General features: G+C 35.9%; 1 protein-coding gene across 2 annotated transcripts; it reads left to right on the forward strand.

Annotated features, from left to right (window-relative positions):
* Positions 1-457: 457 nt before the first annotated feature.
* LOC140336699 (putative ferric-chelate reductase 1) lies at positions 458-20,305 on the forward strand. Of its 2 annotated transcripts, none has more exons than XM_072419983.1 (16): positions 458-603; positions 1,799-1,997; positions 4,259-4,398; positions 5,237-5,328; positions 6,461-6,524; positions 7,274-7,465; positions 11,512-11,613; positions 11,697-11,850; positions 12,593-12,706; positions 13,155-13,267; positions 14,364-14,450; positions 15,330-15,427; positions 15,941-15,999; positions 16,803-16,940; positions 17,499-17,524; positions 19,428-20,305. In XM_072419983.1, the coding sequence occupies exons 2-16, from the start codon at positions 1,805-1,807 to the stop codon at positions 19,515-19,517; spliced, it is 1,662 nt and encodes a 553-aa protein (XP_072276084.1). In that variant the 5' UTR covers positions 458-603; positions 1,799-1,804; the 3' UTR covers positions 19,518-20,305. The 2 variants fall into 2 exon arrangements, with proteins under 2 accessions (XP_072276084.1, XP_072276083.1); XM_072419982.1 differs by lacking the exon at positions 458-603 and adding an exon at positions 790-926.
* Positions 20,306-22,575: the final 2,270 nt, after the last annotated feature.

The following is a 22,575-nucleotide window of genomic DNA, read 5'->3' on the forward strand; positions in this document are numbered from 1 at the left end:
TACACAGTATTTATAAAGCACCATTATATTATGCAGCGCTGCCCAAAGTCCATTGTCAAAGGGGCTCACAATCTAATGTCCTACCATAGCCATATGTCTATAGTACAGTCTAAGGTTATTTTGGGGGGTAACCAATTAACTGTGTTCGTTAATATTTCCTCTGAAGATCTTGTTTGTCTATCTAAATAAGAAGTCCGGCTGGTAATTTAAAATTTGGACTTGATATTCTGGTAGGCAGTTGGGTTTGGTTTAGTCCCCAAAGTAATTTTCATTTGTTTTTTCAGTCCCAACACACACCTTGGGGGTAATGAATATTTGAAAAGCTTCTTATCATCTACACAGCAATTTGTAAAAGAAAGGAGGCATGAAGTGGAATCTATTATTACACTGAGCACATACATCACATCTTCATTTACATACACCACTCCCTGTCGTGTGTGGGATAACTAGTGCAACCTGTAGTCCTTGCAATCAGCACCTATATCACTGAGAAAACATTGCTGCTCTAGGACTGATATGTATAGCTGGGTTTTTCTTAATTGTAACACTGAGCTGTGCTGCTGACCTTCTATACAGCTGAAGATCAGCAACCTCTTATTCCAGGTATGCCCTTTTTTGTGCATGTGTTTCTTGGCAGTTTGCTGTATTTGTATAGTTTTTTTTTTAAAGAAGTAAATGGCTGTTTCAGGAAGATATATGTAATTTGTATTGTGCAAGTGTAACAAAGCTAAAAACATGACTCACTTATCCAAACCAGACACTAGTTTGTGTGCTAAGCTTGTCGTGCTTCTTTAGTCTTCAAATACAAAAAATAAGTTAATATATTTTTGAATTATAAGTTCAAATAATATAATACAAATTATAAAAAGACAACAAACCTAGAAAATGGTTTCCGGAATAAGATGAACCCTATCAGTCTAATAAAAGTGAGTACAGGTTTACTGTAACACTAATTTTGGAAAGTGAACATTATTTTTGCTAAGTGAACCGTCTCTGATTCTTTTTGTTAATCAGTTTGAATATGTTGTTATTTACCTAACATTTAGGGGTCCCAATTTAAATGTTTTGGGTCTGGGCAACTCACTGCTCATCTCAGATAAACTTTTTCTGCACTACTGTAAATGTATAAATCGGTGTTTGCCAGTTCATATGATTAAAAGAGCTTTTATGGTGTAGAATGCTCTTTCAACTTGAACTTTGGGCTTTAGAAGTGAAGTAGACGCTTTTATATCTCTGGTATATGTTTCCAAATCCATGTCTTAAATACACTCTCGGAGTAAAAGGTATTTTAATTAAACTGACATGAAGTCATTGATCACACCTGGTCTTTGCAGGCAGGGAAATTCTCTGCTAGTCAAGTACCAGCATAATCAGACGCTATACCCTGACACGGTAAGTCTTAAGTCATGGAACATATTGTGTTTTCTTCTGACAATTTTTTTTTATATTACTATATATTTCAGACTTCCTATAACGTAATCAAACATCTTCTGGTTTTCTTTTTTAATATTATAACGATAGAATAACCCTGTACATTTTATTTTAAATGTACTGAAATGAGAAGGAAAATATGAAAAAGAAGGTTTTTTAAAAAGAGGCGTGTTTGTATAGCGTTGATCTGTATAGAAAACTGTTATATTATTTTACATTTAACAATATTGGTTTGATCATTTTAACGCAAGGTGTAATGCCCTATTATGTCCTTGTAATTGCCCTATTATAGAATGTTGTCAAATCTATGTTCTTGATAATGTTAGAGTTATTTCCTAATAACATTAACAGTTTTGTGTATTTTCAGGGAGTCATGGAACAAACATTCATCCTGCTTTATGTTGCTGGGTGTCTGAATGCTGTATTTGGGTATCCAAATGGAATGATAAGTGATTCATGTGACAACATGCTTCCAAAACATGGGAGTTCTGTTCCTCAGTCATCTGCAGCCCCATATGTCATCACAGCATCTAAGACCTCATTTATGCCTGGCGACAATATAACAGGTAATGAATGAAATTGTAAAACTGGATGAAAGCGTGGAAAGAAAATTGCATATCTGTCTGTAGAAAATTTCAAAATGTTTGGAATGTTTGATAACTGGTTTGTATGTTACGCTGGAATTTTTTTTTTTTTTTTTTTACTCTCTACCCTTTGAAATAGTTTAGCAGAAATTTTGTAAACACTAAAGTCAGTGGATAATGCACCCATGGCAGAGCTATTTTGAGTACAGAAACCAGAGCCTGTGGAATTCACTCCAGTTAGAAAAATTTAAATTTTTTTTTTTGATTTGTCATTGCATTGGACAACTTTCCATTGCAGTGGACAACTTTCGGTTTATGATTATTAGTTGACAACAGCTTTTAGATTTGCAGTTGTTAAAAAGTGCCTGAACTGTGAAACAAGGCAGGCTCTGTGGGTCCCCCTAAACTTGATTGCCAAACTGTTTTATCCAAAGAGACAGCGCTGTAGATATGGGTTGCTTTGAAGGCACTGGTTGGGATAAGTTAGTGCTCTAATTACCTTTTTTTCATAAATTGAGCTATTGATGTCTATAGCTATATGCAGATGCTAGATGATTGTTGCCCGAGGAGATTGATCATGAAAATCCAGTGGTCCATGGTGGCAGATCACAAGTGATGAAGCACTATGGAGGAGGATGCAGCGAGGTGCCTCCCCTTCATTCTCCTTTCCAATGACAAAAATGGATTAAAGAAAACAACTGCAAAGTGTTCACTTTGGTGGCTGATTTTTTTCATTATTATTTATTATATTATAGTTTATATATAGTTTATATTTACCAAAAAATGTTTGTGTTTTTTTATTTTTGTACTCGTCATAGTTAATGATTATTGTTAATTATCTTTATTGATAACAACATGATAACCACTGATTACCTTTCAGTTGAAATATTGAAGATCAGTGGATTGGTTGTTGGTACACTGACCTCTTTTACATTTTTGGTAAATAAATGCGGATGTGGATATTGGTGCTGGTAGGGGGGATGCTGTTAGTGCCAATTATCTGTCTGTAAACCGTATGGATTGAGAATGTTTTTCTAAATTGTCTGTTTATTCCTGCCTCGAACAATAACAAGCTTTTGAGGTTGCAATATTTTCATAGACATGACTTTATGGGTTCCTATAATATGGATCACACAACCCAATTTAAAGTAACCCCTTTTTTGGAAAGGAAAACTCATATGCTTCTAATTTGTGATTATATAATAGGAGATAAACTGTGCAGAGATTAGAATGACGATGCCCCACTAGGAAGAGAACATCTGCTTTCAGGCTTATTGTTATGTGGTTGATTGGTAATAAGAACTTTACTCAGGGGAATTGCTACAGAGCTGCAGTTTCCACTGCCTATTGTTAGAGAGCAGAAAGGCAACTAGAATGCTTATGTCTACATACAGCTACATTCATCTCCTACACCCTACATACAAAGAGGTAAGAACTGCATGACCTCACAGGAACATTCCAACTACTGTCAACTCAGTAATATTGAGGGTGGAGGAAAATGAGGAAAATGCAGAATGGTCATTGATTGGATCTTAGGAGCTCTCAGACTGGTTCCTCCACCTATTCTAATGGAACCAGTTTTACAAGGTTTTACCTTGATTCGTGAGGTGGTTGAGCCAAAAAATATATACTGTTATATTGTTTTACTGGAGATAAATGAATCAGTTAAAATGCATACCTATTTTATTTATATATTTTGCCAAATATTTTAATTTTCATTGGCATGAAATTGTGCATGCAAATATTTGTCTGATCTCTGCAGAATTACTCAATGTATTCCTTTAAGATAATCTGCCTTCATGAAATGTAGGTTCAGTTTTTGAGTTCCTAAAGAAGTGGCTCGGAAGCTGTCCAATGTCTTTAACATTACAAGAACAAGCCCAGCTGAATGTGACTAACTACAACTAGACATACTGGATAAATGCAAACCTTCACAGAAATGGGATCAGTTTAGACAAATTCAAATGCAGATATGCAGACAATTCAAAAATTCACAATTTGTCTAGTGCAGTTCAGGTACTTATGTCAAATGTTCAAGAGCATCTTTAGATGTTTTCGAAGTAAGCACAATTCCCCTTTTTACTAACGGTCACTACACTTTGTAGAGCTTACATTTACTTTTTCCAGCTAAACAGCCTGCACTTTTTTAGAAAATCAATCTGTAAATAAATAACAGGCAATTTTGTTCAATTTTATGATTTTTACCTGGATGATCATTACATTTTCTACTTATTTCCATTTAGTAACAATAAAGACTAGTGGATCCTCCGGTAAATTTAAAGGATTCCTTTTAGAAGCCCGATTAGTTGGCGGAAATGGGATAGCTGGAACATTCACCAAAATAGATGCAAGTTCTCAAGTATTAAATTGCAATGCAGGATCGGTAAGGTTTTTGTTTTTTTTAAGTGAATATAAGTGAACTTGTTTGAAAGTGTGTTGTTTTATTAAAACCTAACTCAAGACAAGTTTTGATAGAACTTTTTAGTTTTGGTGGGGACAAGTAAAAATTTATCAAGTCTTTATTTCTATGACTTCTAAAGAGATTTGTAATATAGTGACAATGAATAAAAAATTTGAGTAGGGGGTATAGCTTTACCTGGGACAGGACTTTTTAACCCTTCTTCACTTTACCAAAAAATGTGTCTTTGCCTTGTTTAATTCTGTACTGAAAAGACCTTGATCTGGAACTTTCCGGCATAGAGTGAAACCTATTTTTCAAATGGGCTTCCGTGTCACCATTACATGTGTAACTGGTGAAAATGTCGACAGATTGTGTAGACATGGTCCCTCATTGTCACTGTTGGGAGGCTGGCCCAGATCTGTAATGGATCAGCAGCACTTAAAAACAAAAAAGTATGAAAAAAATCAGATTTGTTAAGGATACAATTATTGTTAGGGTTTAGATATATCATTATGAAGATATGGACCCCAACTAAATGACATTTTGATTGCTTAAAATGTACCTGTATGCTCACTAAAAGCATTAAATTTATTTTGCAGCATTTTCCTATTTTGCAATAAAAGATATGTAAAACAAGCCATGCCTATTAGCTTACCGTATATTTGTGGTGGCATCTTAATATGTTAGTCTCATTTTGGAAGTCTGTGTTTTCTAACCATTCCCATTATTCTTATGCTTACAATGCAAAACTAAACTTGCTATTGATAAAGACCACTAACATACGAGAGTTAAACCACTTTTTTTATTGTTTTCCACCCAGAACACTGCTGTTAGCCACAACACAAATAGCCTAAAAGAGTCTGTCACGGCTGAGTGGACAGCGCCTCAAGGTGCAGGGCCTATTCGCTTCACGTAGGTATAAGAGAATCTGACACTGAGTCTGACGTATGGGACATATGCATTTGGGAAATTATTCTATTGAATGCACCATGTGTGCTACAAAATGTGCTTAAAATCAAACATGTGCATGGTTCCATCTTTGTTTAAAGCCGAACTACTCCATTGTTGGTGTTTAATGCCAGCTCTGTTTAATGCTTACTTATTTTGCTCCCTCTTAAACCAATGTAGATCAACTGCTTAACAGCTACTTTCAAAGTGTGATAAGGCAGAGGTTTCAAGGTAAGAAGACCAGTCACCGCAGCTCTCTGTCCTTGAGCAGGGCTACTGGTCTTGTTACCACCAACTTGTAGCTCAAGCAAAGCATGCTGACCATGCCCTCTATGCCTAGAAAAACGCACCTTGTATATGTGTTTCTACAGGCACCAGAGATCACTGGCTTGTAGTAGTGCCAGTGGAAATGCAAGCTATAAATATTTATAATTTGCTGCTGTACATGAGTAAATGAAGATTGGTGGTGGGAAAGGGGGAAAATATAGATTCTTGAGATCAATTTTAATGTTGGTACCAATACCTGCTTGCTAAAATTAATGAGGTTTGCAAGTGTTGCCTACCGTCCTTCCTGTTATCCTAAACATTTTTTTTATTCAAGGAGGGAAAGTGGTTCATTGTTGTATAATGAATTCACTGACAAACACTATTGTATAATAACTACATTTTTAACTATGAACAAACAGGATAAATGTAATTGCTTACTAGATTACAGTATTTGCTAAAAAGGTAAAACAGGCCAGCAACCTTCCCATGCTTTTGTGATATGAGATAACAGATATAGAAAGTCTGTGTCTACGTCACTGCAAGAATAATGTAATCACTGCTCTTTGATTTGCAAAGGTGTCAAGCTCCATTGCCCTGCAGTCTTTTTAATGGTTTATATAAACCAAAGGTAACCTAGACTAATGTATCAGTGTAAATGTTTATGTAAAGCAGTATGTACACATCTAGTTTGGAAGTCGTATGTGCATTTCTAGCAAGGAAAACATGCATGAGTCACTTCAAGTTTTTGTGCTTATTGCTTATACAGCTATTGAAAAAAAGAGGCTGTAATACATAGAATTTTGCACATATTTTTTTATTTTCATTTCAGAGCAACTATATTACAGGATTATAGTACCTACTGGACTGGAGTGAAGAGTGACCCAATTTTATCAGTAAGTCCTATGAGAACTGATTAGTGCTGATCCTGATGGTTGTTATTGCTGGGCAGATACAAGGCAGTAGCCCATACTGGTTTTTATGGGTAGTACAAGTTACAGCAACCCCAGTGGACTGGTGGACTGGTTGCTACATTAGATTTTTGCATAGCACACATAGGCCGGGGCTGTGGGCAGTAGGACATGCATTCACTATTTTGCTAACAGGTAACACATTCTCAGAATTGGCTTTGCTTATGTTTTAGACATAGAGTCCACAAGTATCAGAAATTATACCGTCATGCCATTCAAACTTACTTACAAACAGTTGGCTGCTGATTTATCTTCGTTTCTTGCAATTTTATTGCACCTCAATGTGATATTACAGTAAATATGTTTCAAGACCTTTTTTTCAACCCAGTTGGTATGCACTAGCTATAATTCATAAAAGAATTATAACCTAAAATGCCCCTCTTCCACAATTTACTAAAAGCTGCCCTTAAAGAGAACGTGTGTAACTAAGCTAAATAATAGGTTTGCATGACCCAAATCATATACAATATCATGGAAATAATATATAGTATGTTAATATATATTTAGCAGTAGTTTAAAATATTCATTGCATGTGCAAAAGGAGGATGAAGTCAGTAGCCCATTGAGGATGATAAGCAATGTTTCATATATCAGAAAATTTTCCTAAGGAACCGGGTGATTTATTTTGAGCCATGGGTAATAAATGTGTAATTTTTTTTCCTTTCTTTCTAAAGTCACAGATCTCTAATATCACCTGTGGTAGGCAGAAGTTTTGCTTGAGTGAGCCAGCAAACTGCAATCCAAATGACAGCAGCTGTTTGTTTATGTCCTCATCTCCCTCCACTGATGGCAATGGATATGTGTTTGAATTGAGCAGCTCAACTTTGGGATATGTTGCTGTTGGATTTTCAGATGATACAAAAATGGTAAGAAAAATAGTAAAGCTACAAATTTCCCCCTTTGGACTGTATAGTAAGTGATTTTATATATATATATATATATATATATATATATATATATATATGTTGTAGTTTCATGATCTTTTTGTATTTGCATTTGTGTACTTCTTGTCACTTTGGTTTGCCAACCAAACCAACATGGATAAGTTTTTGAAACAAATGGCATATGTTTGGTTTGTAATTAGAGTTGTTTCATGATCTTCAACCATAAGCATATTATGTTAATAGGATTAGGGCGATTGAGTAGTTTTGCTTGAACATATCTCTGTTTGATTCTAAAGGTCTTCAGCCAAATACCATTGAAGTCCATATGCAAGCCAAATGCACCAAAATGGCAAGGAAGGGCTACCAGATATCTTAAGGAAACTAAAAAAATGTGTACAGCAGTGTTGAGGGACCATTTTTCTAAAGGTTCATTGGTCCATAAATCTTGCTAGCTGTCTTGCATAATCACCAAACTTGGCATTATGGGTAGACTTTTGACATACAAGTTTTAGTTGAACGTTTCTAAAGTTGGCAAATGTGCAATGTTAGTCTGATTTCATGTCTGCCCAATATTTAACAGCAACCAATAAGTAACTTACTAACATGGCTATAAATGCTGAGGTGTGTTACTGACGTTTGATGGATCTGAGTAGACCACTTGTATGAGTGGCAAAAGTTGAGATCCAAGCTCCCCATCATGAATTCACAGTAAATGCCTTTGGCTTCACAAATTTAAAATAAAAAACCGTATGTGACGAACGCCCTTTCAGCCTGCACCTCTGGGCATAGACTTTCCAACACGCTCAGCAACAGTCCAAGCACGAGCAGGCTGAGAAGGGCCATCACGTGGCAAGGTTAACCACTCTGGTACCCCTTGCCACACACACCATCACAGGTAAACTGCCACCACATGCTTAGACAGAAACACGCACCATTACCCTTGACAACCGCAGTTATGCGTCTGCTTCTTCAAGTGTCACCCACTACCACTCCAGACAGGGGTGATTCAGCAATCACAATGTTTATAAGTAGCGTTTTCAGGTTGGCAAATTTCACTATTACTTGGACCACTCAGAGATTCAACTTTTTATAAAGTAAATAAGTATAAACATACAAAAACAGTGGATAAACAAATACAGAAAAATAAAGACAATTTAAAGAACAATAACAGAACAACAGCATAACAATAAAAAAGGGAATAACTGTGAAATAATACTTAGATAGATTTGGTTTTCATTGGTCCAGGTTGCTGTTGTCCTTAGCAACAAGATAAGATCCATGATAGCTCCCTCTGCTAGACTTACATGGCTTTTTCTATGCCAACAACAGAGGTGGGATAAATAGGACCATCCAATGATAGCAGGGGGGTTGTCTGAGCGGTTGTGTCCACATGGATTACCATGCTCTGTGGACACTTCCAAAATGCCCTTGTTCTAGCCATAATCAATAAATTCATAAATACAGGTTTTATGAACTGACAACCTCCAGATTATTAATCACCACATATGTTTCAGCAGAACAGGCTAAATATGGTTTCCAGGCTTTCCTGAGGCTTGGGACACTAGTTCTTGGTCTCAAAATGCTCCCCATAATGATCCAGCTACAAATCGGCTAACTACTACTTTATACAGAATGGTATACTGCCAATATAAAAATTATTAACCCCCCTAGCAGTAAACCAAAGTGTGACTAGGGGTGGAATTACCATGCAAACAACGGTAATCCCAGTTCACACTTGGGGCTGCTAAAAAGTTAAAAAAAAAAGCACCTACCTTGTTCCGTTGTCATTCTGCTGGTCCCCGCAGCTGCTTGGGACATGTCTTCTGCCTCCTATCTTCAGCTGGCGATTGCAGAGACATTCTCTGGTGACTTCGGTGCGGGATGAGCTGCAGGAAATTCAAATAATCTTGTATTGGATTCCAAACAAAATAGATGTATTGAGTCCAAAACAAAGAAATCTTGATATATTATATATAATTATATATATTATACATGCTACTTACTGTACACTTATATTCCATGTTTCACTATTTTTTATTTATTTTTTTAACAGATTTTTGTGTTTTTTAAAGTTTATTATTAAATTTATTACAAAGTTACATAGTAGGTTAGGTTGAAAAAAGACATAAGTCATTCAAGTTCAACCACCATAAAACCCTCTAAAACATAGTTGGTTCAGAGGAAGGCAAAAAAACCCTGGTGCAATTTACTTCAACAGGGGAAAAAAATTCCTTCCTGATTTCATGAGGCAATCGGATGTTCCCTGGATCAACAGTCACCNTTATCTTTACTTTAAATCCTTAATACCCAGTTAAATTCTGTGCTTCTAGAAAAACATCCAGCTTTTTCTTAATGCAATCTATAGTAGTTGCTGAAACTACTTACTGAGGGAACCGATTCCACATTTTCACAGACCTTACAGTGAAGAATCCCTTCCTTATTCGGAGCTTAACCTTCTTTTCCTCCAGACGCAAAGAGTGCCCTCTTGTTCTTTGTAATGATGTCTGATCTCTCCTCATAGCTGAGCTCCTCCATTGTATTTATTAGTTTAGTTGCCCTTCTCTGCACTCTCACCAATTCCACAATGTCCTTTTAGTGAACTGTTGCCCAAAACTGGACTGCATATTCCAGATGTGGTCTGACCAGTGCTTTGTACAGGGGCAGGATTATGTCTCCATCTCTGCAGTCTATTCCTCTTTTATTACAAGAAAGTACTTTGCTAGCTTTAGATATTGCAGCTTGGCATTGCATGCTGTTATTAAGTCCATGATCTACCAGAACCCCCAGATCATTTTCCATTTCTGACTTCTCCAAATGTATTCCCCTAGACAGTATGAAGCATGTATGTTGTTAGCCCTCAAGTGCATAACTTTACATTTATCTATAATAAAAGTCATTTGCCACTTGGTTGCCCAATCAAACAGTACATCCAGGTCTGCTTGTAGATTATAGACATCCTGTATGGACATAATTCCATTACATAGTTTGGTGTCATCTGCAAACACAGAAATGGTACTTTTAATCCCAAACTCTATATCAATTAAAAGCCAGTTCTCTATCCATTTACAGATTGACTTATCTAAACCTATTGACCCTAACTTGCATATAACCCATCTGTGTGGTACAGTGCCAAATGCTTTATCAAAGTCCAAGTACACCATATCAACTGCTATTCTACTGTCTACCTGTTTGTTTACTTCCTCTTAAAAAAAAAGTAAATTTGTTTGACAACTTCGGTCTTTCTTGAGGCCATGCTGACTTTGCTGGAGTTAAACTAAACGGTCTGTGGTTACCTGGTAATGACTTTGCTCCCTTTTTGAAGATAAGAACCACATTGGCCTTAAGCCAATCCAATATTAAATATTGGACAAATTACAGTCAGTTATGTCTAAGAATTATAGGCCTACAATTTCAAATAAATTTCGAACAGAATTAGAACACTAGGGGGGTTAATAAATGGGTTTCAGAATAAAGCCAAGAGGTCAATCAGAGGCCATGCTAATAGTCTTATCTGAGTTTTATGACACCTGGAGTTACACACCTCCAACTTTTTCAATGTGTGTTGTAAACTAAAGGGTCTGGAAGGATGCTGGTTTTCAGATCAAGAAATATCTGATAAGGGGACACATAAATAAAAGACAAGACAATTTTTTATATTTGAAGGGGAGATCTGGAATTAATGTTATCCCAATATCCCACCATCTACAATACCTAACTTGGTCACAAAAGCCAATAATTGAATGTGACTAATTAACTCTTTACTAATTTGTTTCTTTAACAGCTGCCTATAAACTAATTCCAGCTGTAGCAATATAGTAATACATTCAATTTACAATATTCTAACACAGAGCAAAGTCCTTAAAAATGTTCCTGAAATTATTAATCTGCAAATTATGCAAACTTTATCAACTAAAGAGCAGCGTAGTGCCTCATTTATTGTAAATCTGTAAACCACTGGGGGTCCTATTAACAAGTATATTTTTCCATATGACCACTAGCAATACATATGTTTAATTTTTTTCTTCCAGGGCAATGATGATGTTTATATTTGCACAAAAAATTCATCAGGAAACATTGTAGTACAGCATGGGTTTACCACGGGGTATACTGCACCTAAAATAAGCAGCACAGTAAGTCATTTTTTTTTATTAAAAGGCCTACATAAAGTCTTACTCTAAAGGTTCTAATGAAACTTTCTTTGTCTTTTTCTAAGGTTCAGATTGCACCAGGGTCTATTGTTACATCTAATGTAAATGGTGTAGTGAAATGTTCCTTTATTACCCAGAATGCAATTTCTACACAGCAACGATCCAGTGCAAATGCAAATTATTATGTCTTCCTAGCTAGTGGCCCATCAGATGCAAATGGTAAGGGTCAAAGACATGACACATATAATCTGTATTAATATGATTACATATTGATGATATTATTAGGGGAACATTAAAGAGGAACTAAAAGTAAATAAAAATGAGCAGGGAGGTCTTTAATTGTAGAAGCTACAGGCATTGTCCCTTTTGCAGTAAAATATTAAAAAAACTTGCCTGCCCTATCACACTTTTTTTTTTTTTTTACCAAACACACACCTCTTCTTCTTGCTCCATCTAAGGTTGCTCTATCTAAGGCTCTCATCTTCCTCCAATTTTCTCTAGGTACAGTTTAGCCATCTTGATCTTTGCCAGATGAGAAAGACGTTACTTCTGCGCTGGTGCTAGGTTTTGAATTCATTCCCTTTTGCAATAAATAACCTGCCCGCTTATAATTTTTTGGAGCATGTTCATATATACACATGGTTATGAAAAGCAAACATAAATTAAACTGATCCTACTGAAAAAATGATCTGCAATCACTACAAAATGTCAATATTTTAAATTATAATTCCACCTGTTACTTTTTTGTCTTGTTGTAGACAGAATGCTAGGATTGCAAACTTTTTGTTAACTTTTATTGATGCATGTGTTCCTGTTTGCCTTTTCCCATTGGCTTCCTGTTTATCATAGGTGTCAACATAAATTTTTCAACCTGGGATGCAGTCAACTGCTAAAATATGAACAATATATAGTACCTTTTGCACTTAATTATTATTTCAAAATTTGAATTCTTTATAAACAGGACAAATTCAGAAGCACAATACCAAGCCCGTGATATCCAGCACTAAAGTTGACTTGTCAAGTTTTATGTCAACAACCACACAGAGTGGAGCAAATTCTTTAGTTCTTGGTCATGGTAAGATTTTGGTTTTCCCTTCATTCACTCTGTTTATTGGACAGTGCAGTTACAAAGCAATACAGATATTTATATTGACTGTTCATGTCATAGATGCACTTAATGGGTCAGCAAATGTTAACTTAATTCCTAAAGGTATTGGAAATGCAAAGGAAATAAAAATATTTTAAACCCAAGGAATGTAATACATTGCAGATTACCAGTTACTTGGTGTGGTGGCTACATTTAGTTTCATTTTTCAGGTTTTCAAAAGTACGGAAAATATTCTAGAAATGCAGGAAAGAGAGATTGTACATAACTGTCTCAATTATAATCTACAAGATAATGCTTTTCACTGTATATACAACATAAAAAATGTCCTGTTTTACATTTCAGTTGTATGCAGATACACATAAGGTAAAAAATATTTGTATAAAATATTATCTCACATATTGTTACTGCTTTTAAGGGGCACTAATGCTCATTGCATGGATGACAACTGGCAGTATTGGGATGATTATGGCTCGCTATATGAAGGTTGCAGCTGGCAAACCATTCCTTGGGAAGGCCATATGGTTCCAGGTAAGACATTACAGACACCTATCAGAGGTAAATTTCTAATTTCCTGGAAAAGGAACAGGGGTGCTTTTTGTTTTGTTTTTTTTGTTTACCATTCAAAAAGTGACACTACGACTGTTGGACATTGTTATTATTTTCCTTTTTAATCTATATATTTGAATATCGGGTCCTCTCCTCCTGTGTCACTGTCTGTATTCATCTCTCATTTGTGACCCCTATTTAATGTACATGGTTTCCTAATATGTTTCTATATAAATCCTGTTTATTAATAACAATAATATCTATTTTTACATCTAGTTAATTGATTAGGTTAATTTCCTAATGTAACTCTCATCCCATCATTCGAAATCTGAATAGTAGTTGCATGATTTTCAGTTGTATATTACATGTAAAACGGGATATGCCTTGGTTGTAAATCCTCTTCAAGGATTACAAGGCTTATCTTAAGTCCTTGGGATTCTGTTGTCCCTATCCTCAAAAGGTTTAGCTGTACAAACACAATAATCTGATAATCTTTTCTTTTTTTTTTAACTAGCCCTTTAACAAACATCTTCAAAATTTTGGATGTCTTATATTTTAGAAGTATTTTACTTTCACGATCTTGCATATGTAGGCTCTCTTTAATATAGGGGGAGGTTGCCTTGTTTAACAATCTCCTCAAAAGTGCTAAACGTTTTTTTATTAGTGATTTTCTTTGCTCAACGAGTGGTCATCCCCTCCTGAGGACATAGAATTTTCTGAAACTTGTTGGAGACCCTTGTTTCCCTGACCCAATAATCTGACCTAAAGAATACCTCTGCCTAGAGAATACCTCACTGGCTTATTGGTGTTCTATGAATGACTTGGTATAGTCCTTGGTGTCACTGTGGATATGTCTGCCTCAAAGGCCATATGACTTTGCATGTTCAAGTACTTGGGGCAACAGTGCAACTAGCCTGAGTGGGGGCTTGTCTATATTTGAAGACTATTTGGGGTAAAATAATGGCATGTTGACTTGAATACAGGGGATCTATTCTTTCCTGCAGATGAGTTTTAAAGTATTTGCACAAAAATATTAATTACTACTAGTATCATAATTGTTTTTTTTTTTTATTTGCAGACTCACTTCTTCCTAATGATATTAACTGTTATTCTGACCATAATCGCATTCATCATGATCTTTGTTGAGGCTGCTGGCTGGAGTGGGGTATGCATTTTCTTTTAGGGGTATTTTAGTAAAAAAAAAAAAATAGAAATTCTAAAATAAGAGATTTTCTGACTGGAGAATTCAGCCTCAGTTCCCAACAACTATAATAATAATATGTAGATGCTGAAAAAATGTATCATCCTATCATCTTTGTATATAGGACTATTTTGAGGTTCTTAGAAGATCTTCAATGGATAAATATTGTAGGAGAAGCAGATATATATCCCTGCTAAGTGCAGTGTTATAGTACAATATGCTTCACCTAACCAGATGCAAAGACAGTACTTTACTAACCCTTCGATCATTGTGACTTTACAAATAAGTTGACAAAGGATTTTAGATATTTACTCAGCGAATCTATTATCTTTCTGCAGGAGAAAGTATTACATTTTCTGCATGTTGCTGAGTAATCTTTGCAAAGTTAATTTTTACCACATTGACCAAACAATGTAAGCAATTTATCGTCAAAAGATAATTCCATTTTTTTAACTGAAGAGCGTAAACATTTACCAAACTAACAGTTTTTCATACATGCCAGAGAGTAATTGTCTTGCCTTTTCTGATATATCTTTAAATTATATAGCCAATGAACTTATACTTGAACTCCTGGGTCTGTACCTCTAGTGTGGCCATTATGAAATAATTTCACTTTCTCTGCTTGATTTTATGCGATGGAGAATATAAAGAAAGGTGCAGGAACACCCAAAGCTTCCAGGCAGATCAAAACAACAAGATATCAATGTTTTAGCATCTAAGATATATAGAAAATTAGGGATGACTTCTCCTGGCTTGCTCAAACTACACCTACATGTTCACTTTTGGGTGGATTGACCCTTTAGCTTTAAATTTCTGATATAACTGAATGTTTTTTTTCTTTAGGACACTGGGGCCCATCCTGTCCTGGGGTGCATTGTAATGATTCTGTCATTCTTTCAACCCATTGGTGCACTGTTCCGTCCAGATCCAAAGAGCAAGAGGTAAACCTATTTGAGCCTTTGACTCCACTAAATTGCCATGTTTATGCATTTCATATGGGCTTCACACCTTTTAAACTTTTACCTTGTGTGGGTGCTCAGTGGCATAATTAGAAATCAACGGGCCACAACAAAACCTTAGATGGGGGGCCCCCAGGGGAATTGCTAAAACTGTTAAAGATTTGCAACACTGATGACTAGCTTTTGTGCAAAATATTAACTTTTAGAGCTTTTTGTGTGTATCTATTACATCTTCTACCAAACTGTTTACTCTCCTGATGATGTCTTCAAGTCTCTTCTTGTTAAACAATGCAAAGGGAGTTACTGTATTTATAACAATTTTACTAGGAATTACTAGTATGAGTGATTTTGTAATGTGTTCTCCAACAATAAATAAAAACCGCCTCTGCATGCACATATATTCTCCTATGCAATGTAATATCAATCTAAAAGCCCCAAGCACTTCAATAACCTGTTTAATTCCTGAACATAATTTTATCTGCATTATCATTTTAGGCGCTTCATCTTCAACTGGGCACACGGTATCAATGCATTGGTTATAAAGGTGCTAGCAGGTAAGAGTCACAGAGTAAGAATACTGGCTATTTAGTCTAAATGTGGTTATTTAGAGCAGCCATTCTCAACCAGCATTGCATGGAACCCTAAGGTTACTTCAGAGGTGTACAGGAGTCTCTTTAGCTGAAGTGGATTGTCTTCCCATCTGATGGGGTCTGCATAGCTCTAGGTCTAATACAAATTGGCATAGCCACAAGCGTGATTCTAATTACCTTTTTAGGAGACAGTCATTGTAAAGGACATTCTGCCGATGAGAGTATTTTAGCAGAGATTTCGTGCAACCTGAATAATATTTTACAGGGTTTTCCTGGGGTCAAAAGTTTGAGGAAAGCTAAGTTAGATTGTTAAGGCTTATCTAAACCCCCCAAAAATGAAAATCTTACAGTTTGTCAGTCCTTCGATGTGGTGACAGTATTTGTTTCCTTTATTAAGTTTTTTCGCTTTTATTTTTACCTGGTGATTCTGCCAGTATCGCAATTTAAATCCGAGGATGATTTTGCATCAAGACAACAGAAACAAAAAACATTTTGGAAGCTCTCCTCATATTCTCCATAATATAGGGTGTGTTTTTGTATTTCCTAGATATAGCTGAGAATGAGCAAGTTATCAGCTGACCAAATTTCTGGAAAGATCAAGAAGTGTTTTTGAGTTTTTGAACTTAATATCTTTCTGATACTTTGATCAAACATCAGAAATCGTTTATTATTATAATTAAGCTCCCTAATGGCAACGATTCCAAATCGATACATCATATATTAGTTTAAGATTTAGGGGAAACAGAAATTTTATATTTTTTTTTCAGTGGCCACCATCTTTCTCGGGCTGCAACTGATAGACACAACACCTAACCAATGGATGGCCAAGGTTATGGGTGTTTTCTATGCATGGGAGGTTCTCTTCTACATCATCCTGGAAGTAAACATGCGCTTAAAAATGAATAGTAAGTACCATATGGATTCATGACCTGCTAATACTACTATGATAAAGTATTATCAATGTATGACAATTCTAAAGACAATGACAAATATTACAAACCGAGATACAAGTGGCTAGTGAACATACAGTGTATGGTATTATTTAATGCAGGTTAAAGGATTTTAACTTTTCTTTCTAAAAAAGATACCTGTGGAACACAGAGTAGGCACATTCATGCATTAGGACATTTAGTCCATTTTAAAAGCATATTCTTTGATGATGTATGATGTATGATTTTTGGAGGTCTGCATCCTACAATATGCTTCAGAGAAGGACGATGACATATTTCCTGCCACTGCAATTCTAAAGTTCTTTTGGTACAATTTTCAGAATAGCACCCAATAACCTAAAAAATCTGTGTGCAAAAATATCGGCTTATTACCTTTAAAAAAGTAATTGCATGCAAGCTTTTGGATTATTACTAAGAATTGTGATCAAGTGGTTTACAGCAAGTGTTCTGGATAAAGGCATAAATAATATAAAAAAACATTGGCTTTATTTGTATACTTTTACTATCTTTCAGATATCTATGACAATGCTGATGACAAGGTAAGTTAGTTATTTTGACTAAAAGAAAACCATTGAAAATGTTAATACTGTAAGTATATAAATAGGAGTTTCCCCATAACAAGCTCTCCACAATGAATAGCTCTGGAATACTCCAGTTCATTCCTTAATTTCGCCATCATGGATGAAGCATTTGAGTTATCTCCTAAAAGAGAATAAACTCTGTGATAAGCATACTGTAAATATCCTAAGTCATTACACTCTCACAGCCAAGTAGTTCTGAGTAGAGCTCATGTTGCTGTTTGTTGCTGCCATTTGTTTGAGGTAACTCTCTTAGGGACCTTCTGTAAATATTTGTTGGGAAACCCTTTTTTAAATTGTTTTGCACTGCGTGATCGTTAAACTATGGCCGATAGGCTTAAAGCTGTCAGTAGATACGCTTTGGGATAAGCAAACCCTCTGATTAATAAAGGGGAAGTGCAGACACAACATGCCTAATGTTAGTATATTAGAAGCAGTTGTAGGGAAATATAGCAAAATCTGATAAACTTCATAGGGTCAGTTAGGAAACTAACTTTAATACTTTAATACTATTAACTAACTTTAATAACTTTAATAAGCAGCCTTTTAAGTATACTAAATGTCGAACAAGATTTATAACATCCATGGCAAATTAAACCTGAGCAGATTTGCTTATTGCTAATTATGGTGTCCCAGATGCCTCCAATGTTTAATCCTACCTTATCGATTGATAACGTATTTTAATGAAATCTGTCAGTGGAGACCTGATGGGCCTATATTTCTCATAATAGATTTCATACCTAGTGCAGCATGTTTAGAAGGTGACAAAATCTGAAAATAATGATGTTGATTTGATTTGTTTCTACATTTTTGCAGATATGTCAGTCGGGTAGGGTGGCTAATAGAGTCATATTGATATTGTATACAATTTACTGTACTGCAGAGGACCAGAAAGCACAAACTCAAAAGGAGATGTTGCGAAACGATAGGAAATTGTGTAGTGCACTTAGCAAATAAGAACTAATGCCAAGAATCACTCAGGGGTTTTGTAATATGAAGGGTCGATGCAGGCATAACAGCAAATATGTTAAATTACATACAGTGTATAGAACAGAAGTGCTACCGTGCAGTATATGTTCTTAAAAAATAAGAAAAGATGCTGAAAATTACATTTGGCAAATAGAATGAGGAAATTGCTCTTGTGCATTATCCACACAGAATTGGAGCACACCGTAAAAGTGAGAAATACACCCAACTCTCAGAACAATAGCAGTGTGTATACATACAGAATATAGACAGATGGTGAGCATTATACTGTGCATACAGAGCAACATATGTGCTTTGCCTGTATGGAATATAGTTGCTACTGCCCAGCCTTAATAAAGAATAGCAGCTGATGATGAGAATCACACCCTGCATGTATAGTCAATAGACATTGTAATTGTCTTTTGACGATAGCTACATTCTTTGAACTTTGTAATATGGAAGATTCAAGATTTTGGGCAGGGACTTGATTTATCCTTTTTTAGCGCCACTGATCATTTCATTTTAAAACTAAAACCTGTCTGAACTCTATCCACCTGTTGAGCTGCATGCTCAGGTTTACTCGGCAATCCCGGGATTCCCTTGCAATTCCCAGGAATGATTAAACTGGTTACGTTACGTCAGCCCTGACAATCAAGTTGGCTAAAGATTGTCTACAGGATGAGAAGGAGAAAGAAGAAGATGGCAGAACCCTGCGATGGAATGGGGACAGGTGAGTATCAGAGGTTTAGTTCAACTTTAAATGCCATTCCAAATTCAGCTGTTCCAATTACATGAATACACAAAACAATTGTGTAACTTCCACTATGTTTTTCTTATTTTTCATTTAATACACAATTTATTGATTATGTATTTTTTATTTTTTTTTGTATTTTTGTAGGTACAGTCTGAGACGTGGGCCCTCATAGTATTTATCTTTGGAAACCTGGCCTTCCTTATTGCCCTGCTTGTTGGCATTGGACAATCTTAATTAAATATTTGCAATTTAAAAGATTTTTTTTACAAACCACTGTTTACAACAGTTGAAGAATATCACTCTAATCTAAGAGACTTTTATTCTTTATTTGTAAATAGCTAATGTCCAATCTGATGTTTCAGACACATTTTCATTGTGAAGGATGCATGACAAGTGTTTACAGTGACACATGGGCATGAATGATTAAACGCTGGTATAGATGACTGTATTTAAACTTGATCAACCTTTTTGTATGTATAAACTGTAAGCACCTTGGAATTATTTCAATTATGTTTAAATGGGAATGAAGCCAAAAGAGAAACAATAATCACAGGACCTGAATAAAATGAGGAGAAGGAATTTGGTAGCCAAAAGAATGAGTTTCCCACTCACTTTCCCTATACTTGATTAAACAGACACAATGGTTGACATACCTATTAAGGTCTTTAAAGGTATGCAAGCTGGTCATTATCTAAAATGTATGGAAATCTTTGGCATCCTAAATTCAGTGAGGTCAAAGTTTTAATGACTGAACATGTAGATATCAGTAGTTATCTGCAGTCAGCTGGATTTTTTACCTGAGGATGTTTTAGGAGACTGGGTGCCAAACATAAACATATGTAATTGTTTTTTTAAGATACAGACATTGCTTTCTGTTTTTTTTTTTATTTTATTTTTTTATTAGCCTTCAAGGACCAGCATCCATGTCAAATTTGATTGTTTTATTTTTATGTATATATGTTTTATAGATTGCTTGTTTTTATGTGATTTATAATAAAAGGACAGTAAGCCCATTTAATCCATCCCAGGTGTGGCCTCTTTATTTTGGAGTTTTTGAGCAAAGCAGAATAAAGCAGTGCAGTAGTGATACCTGGTTATATCTTAACTACCATATCAGATAATGTTGCCTGAGATGAGTGGTCATGCTCAAATCTGAAATGTTCTGCAGCCCTCCATTCATCAATCAGCCTCTGGATCCGGAACTACCACCATATTTTTGAATGGAGGAGAGCAGAGCTGGGTGCCACTCATTCATCATTCCACCTCTTCTTCTCCATTGAACAAAACAGCACTTGTTTGTTCATCTGTAACTGGAAACAATCTAAAGGATTAACTGCAGCGACAATTCACTGATGTCTGTATGGGGGTGAAGTCATATTAGTTTTTTTTTCTTACCACAGTACAAATTCATTTTTTATTAAATCAGTAATATTTGGCAAAATCTATTTGGCAATCTTCATTTCTCATTCAAGGTTCTTCCTGAAAGATGTGGCTGAGCTCAACATTAAAGTACATACATTTGTTATAATCCATGCAAGTAGAAATCTAAATCCTGTTTTACAAGTTTGTTGACCAAACAATTTTAAATAAGAGTATAAATGAATCCAAGAACTCTTGTAGTCTGTAAATCAAAGTTAAAGCATAGACAGGAAAAGTGTTTTTAAATCCCCTGAACATAGTATTGTCACCAAAACTGATAAAGGGTTGGGTAAAAGGAGGATTATTGGGAACATGGGAAAACAAGTGAAAATATGGTCAGGAAAATAGCATGTTACATGTCTTGGTGCACTGCGATACCACCCCTGCAGGAATTTTATTCCTTATTATTTGCATTGGTAGTCCATTAAAATGCTTTTTCTGTGAGTTAGCAGTCATTCGTTGTCACAACACTGCTTTCCAGAATCCAATGTTGCCATGCCATTCATTAACCCTGGTTTAACGATCAGATTAAGCTTTTGAAATGCAACTCCCAAGTGACAAAATGACACTGGTGTAAGATCATTATATATTAGCATTTGCAAAATTACGAAGAGGCTTTACAGTAGAATAGGCAAGCCCTTGCAGCAGCCAAACAATCATTCTTCTCCACTCTAATCTCTTTACAATCCCCTCATCCCAAATAGCTTTTTACTGTCTTCTACTACCTACACGGTTCCAGCTGTTAACCCTTACCCTAGCAACAAAACCCAACAACACTGACATACCAAACACAGTAAAACACTAATTATAAAAGTTTACAGTTGCTTAAAGCAAAGCTTTTAACAGGGTGACTTACTGGGGAGAAGTGTTGTGAATTATTCCAAAGAAGAAAAAAAAAATAAATGCTACATGGTACAGTATAAAAGCAGCCACCCATCATCTGTCTCTAACTGTGGGAGGCCTGGCCTAATGTGCACTAGTGAGAAACTATTTTAACTTCAACTTCTTGACCTCTTCTTAGCTTTTGACACAATGGATCATTCTTGAATTTTCAAGACTCTCTCCTCTGGATTTCCAGGGTCTTGCTCACTCTAGGTTTTCTTCCTACCTCAAGGCTTTGGCTCTTGGACCTTCTCTCTTCTCCATCTATACCCATGATCCTGGTCAGGTTCATCAGCTTACGTGGTGTCCAGTATTATCTACATGTAGACAATACCTTATCTATGCTTCTGCTCTGATATGGCAACATTCATTTTGAGTTTCCCTTGATGTATTAATACTCTTCCTCTTTCATGTCTTCTCATCTGCAGAAACCCAGTACAAACAAAAGCTTGTCATTCTTTCACCACAAGAATTATCTCTGTTTCATCTAACAATAAAATTGATAATACACCAATACCTTATGTCCCTCAAGCATATTGTAGGTGTAATCTTTTAATTTGTGCTCTCATTCAAACCTCACCCCGACACCCCAAATACCTACTGTTGCCTCCACCTAAAAAACATTTTTGTTCACATTCACTCCTTGCTTAGTCACGATATAACTAAACTGCTAATTCATGACTCATTATATCCTGACTTGATTACTGCAACACCCTTCCCTGTGTCCTACTTGAAAACTGCCTGGCTTTGCTCCAGGCCATCCTGCACTCTTCTGTGTGAATCGTCCAACTTTCATATTGTTTTTATAAAGCTACCACACTGGGTACACACGTCCAATAATCGGCTCGTGGCCGATATCTTACGAGAACCTTGCGTGTGTACAGTGCTCGGAGTCCATCATCCAAACGACCGTTCTGGCGGACCCACGGATGATGGACGACAAACGATCGTAATGGAAGTGAAGGGGGAGAGAGCGCAGCTTTGTCGCTTC

This window comes from Pyxicephalus adspersus, chromosome 8 (assembly GCF_032062135.1).
Source record: "Pyxicephalus adspersus chromosome 8, UCB_Pads_2.0, whole genome shotgun sequence".
Lineage (NCBI taxonomy): Eukaryota > Metazoa > Chordata > Amphibia > Anura > Pyxicephalidae > Pyxicephalus > Pyxicephalus adspersus.